A 3163-nucleotide genomic window follows, 5' to 3' on the forward strand; every position below is an offset into this window, starting at 1 on the left:
GAAGCAATATAACTTTTTACATTTATTACTTATTATTATTGTGAACCTCTTTTCTCTTTATAGTCAATAAGAAAAAGATTGGTAGTCTAGCTATTTCGACAAAGTTTTCTTTCTTGTTTTAAAATGTTTCTATGTAATTTTCTTTTCGGTAACTTATTTGGTATTAGATTTGATTGGGTTCTTTCTTATCTTTGTCCTCTCAATAATATATATATATATATATATATATATATATGTTTTCAAATTATCAAATCAATTTCTCTCTATTTCACTTTAGTCAAAGAAAAAAAATTCTAGCCCACCCTATTTTTCAATCCTGGATCTGCCACTAGTAAACGCAAGTTCCAAATACTTTTGATTCGCCACTAGTAAACGCACGTTCCAAATACTTTTCATTTAGCATTAATGGCCATTGAGACGTCGGCAACATTTGTTCAAATTTTCCATGTTTTCTATTATTTGGTTTTAACGAGGAAAGTTATTGGCATGTGGCAATGACATGCATTTATCATTATCTTGACTTAAATTGGTGAATCGTGAAAGTTTCATGTCCGTAGAACTTAAGACTCATGCACTTGTACAAAAATTTTATCTTTCGCCTTATTTGAAGGACGAGATGACCTTCAATTAAAACAGCTTAGCTATCATTTTATCAACACTGTAGCCAGCTCTTTTTCTAACCTCAAAATGTCAATATCCTGTGCATTATTTTGTTTTCTTCAACAAGTTGATATGCTCAGAGGCGGAGCCACGTTGGGGCATAGTGGGTCCTGTACCCCAATAAGATTTAATATAAAATCTTTCTAGTTTGATATTACCATTGATAGCTGGTTCGCTGTAGTGGCAGAAGTCTTTTTGCATGTGGATGTGGTCCTAGGTTCGAGTATCGCTAGCAATAATGCATTTTTTTTTTCAAACATTAATATTATTCTTTCTTCTCAACAAAAAAACATTAAAACTATTCTCTCTTATGATTTTAAATTCATAGATAAATTATACTTCCATTATGAAAAATTGTCTCAAATCTAAAAACTATAAGTTTGATTAATAAAATATATAATTTAAATATATATATATATATATATATATATTGATATTTTCGTAATATTATTTTAATTTTTTATTTTTATTAAAATTTTGATATATTTTAAATTTTGATTTTTTTTTTTTTAACTTTAAAGTGCCCCACTAATTTTAAAGTTCTGGATATGCTTGAAGATAACGTATGGAAAGCTAATATTATTTGTACTTGAATCCATCTATCTCATTCATTACGATATATAAGTATTAGCTAGACCTCAACTGTGCCGACAAGCTAGCACACAGAGAAGGAGAAACAACAAAGATGACCCGAAACCCTCCAACATCACCGGACCTTCCATGCACGCTCCGGTTCTTCCTCTTCATCCTCACCTTCGTTCTCAATACCGCTCGCCGCTCCAACGGCACGGTAAACCGCCCTTTTCTGAAAGTCTTCGACTCCAAGGCCTCTCCTTCAAACAAACGCGACGTCAAAACCACTGATGTAATGGTTGACCCCTCCCGCAATCTATGGTTCCGCCTCTTCGTCCCCACCACCACCACAACCACCAAACTCCCTGTGATAATATACTTCCATGGTGGCGGTTTCGTCTTCTTCTCTGCCAACTCAACTCTCTTCGAAGGCATCTGCAGACGACTCGCCCTGAAGCTCCCTGCCATCGTCATCTCCGTCAACTACCGTCTCGCGCCGGAGTATCGTTACCCGTCAGCTTTCGAAGACGGATTCGACGTGCTGAAGTTTGTTGATACGGAAAACTTCGAGGGGTTTCCGAGTATCGCTGACCTCGGTAGGTGTTTCCTTGCCGGTGACAGCGCCGGCGGCAACATAGCTCACCACGTGGCTGTCATGGCGGGTGAGCACGAGTTTTTGAAGATGAAAGTGATTGGCATCATAGGGATACAACCGTTTTTTGGCGGGGAAGAAAGGACTGAATCGGAAACCAAGCTTAAAAACACGTTGATACTCTCTCTGGAGATAACTGACTGGTACTGGAAGGCGTTTTTGCCGGTCGGGGAGGACAGAGACCACCCTTTGGTTAATGTATTCGGTCCCCGATCGGATGCTGTTCTTGGGATAAACTTTCCGGCATCGATTGTTTTCGTTGCTGGGTTTGATCCATTGAAAGACTGGCAAAAGAGATACTGCGAGGGGTTGAAGAAAGCTGGAAAAGAAGTTTACATGGTCGAGTACCCGAATGCATTTCATGGATTTTACTGTTTTCCTCAGCTAAAGGAGTGGTCGTTATTAGTTGAGGAGGTGAAGGATTTCATTGAGAAGCAATCAGCTGCTCAGTAACTTCATTTGTTTATTTGTACGTTCAATAATGGCGGATATAATAGTACGTGTTTAATTATTTAGGGAGTGATATAGCGAACACGAAAAATGGGATCAACACATCTTCCTCCATCAAATCTTTGTAGTGCGTATAGGAACACATGTCAATTTATTTATTTATTTTGTGGTGAATCATTTTCCTCTTAGCCGGAGAGCTAGCTTCAAACGACAGGTTAGTCTGGCATTTCCACAAGAAGGGATTTTTTTTACTACAAATAGTGCTTATTTTGTTGCTCGATCTAGACATTGCTTTGGGCTTAGTTTTGGCTCCTCAGGCGCCAATTGATCCATATAAGAAATAATGGCCAGCAATTTGGCATGCCAAAGTGCCACCAAAAGTAGCTTTAAATGCATGGAAGTCTTGTGTGAATATTCTGCCAACTAGAAATTGTTTAAGCTCTAAAGGTTATATGGGAGATATGAATTACTTGTTGTATAATGATGGGCTGGAGAATGGAGTCCATCTATTTACAGAATGTAATTATGCCAAGGAAGAATGGCTGGGCTACTACTGTATTGCCAATGCCTCCGGCAATAGTAACAGATTTGAAAGATTGGCTTTTAAGTTTCATGGGTATGTGGACTATATTAGCTGTGAATTTCTATTCTTCCATATACTCGTACAGCTATGGGAGGGCACTAAAAAACAGCCAATTGAGGCTAATATGGTAGTCATGTGTCGGCTCACGGAGTTTTCCAAGGCGAATGTTAACGAAAAAGCTCCGAGCGTGCAATGAAGAGAATGGATTGCACCGAATGAGGGCTGGCTAAAGTGTAATAGTGATG

General features: G+C 38.3%; 1 protein-coding gene across 1 annotated transcript; it reads left to right on the forward strand.

The window, feature by feature from the left end:
* Positions 1 to 1321: 1321 nt before the first annotated feature.
* LOC112166929 (probable carboxylesterase 18) lies at positions 1322 to 2625 on the forward strand. The gene has a single exon (XM_024303866.2). The coding sequence runs from the start codon at positions 1346 to 1348 to the stop codon at positions 2336 to 2338; it is 993 nt and encodes a 330-aa protein (XP_024159634.1). The 5' UTR covers positions 1322 to 1345; the 3' UTR covers positions 2339 to 2625.
* The last annotated feature ends 538 nt before the right edge of the window (positions 2626 to 3163 follow it).

The sequence above is a fragment of the Rosa chinensis genome, chromosome 5 (genome assembly GCF_002994745.2).
Source record: "Rosa chinensis cultivar Old Blush chromosome 5, RchiOBHm-V2, whole genome shotgun sequence".
Taxonomy (NCBI): domain Eukaryota; kingdom Viridiplantae; phylum Streptophyta; class Magnoliopsida; order Rosales; family Rosaceae; genus Rosa; species Rosa chinensis.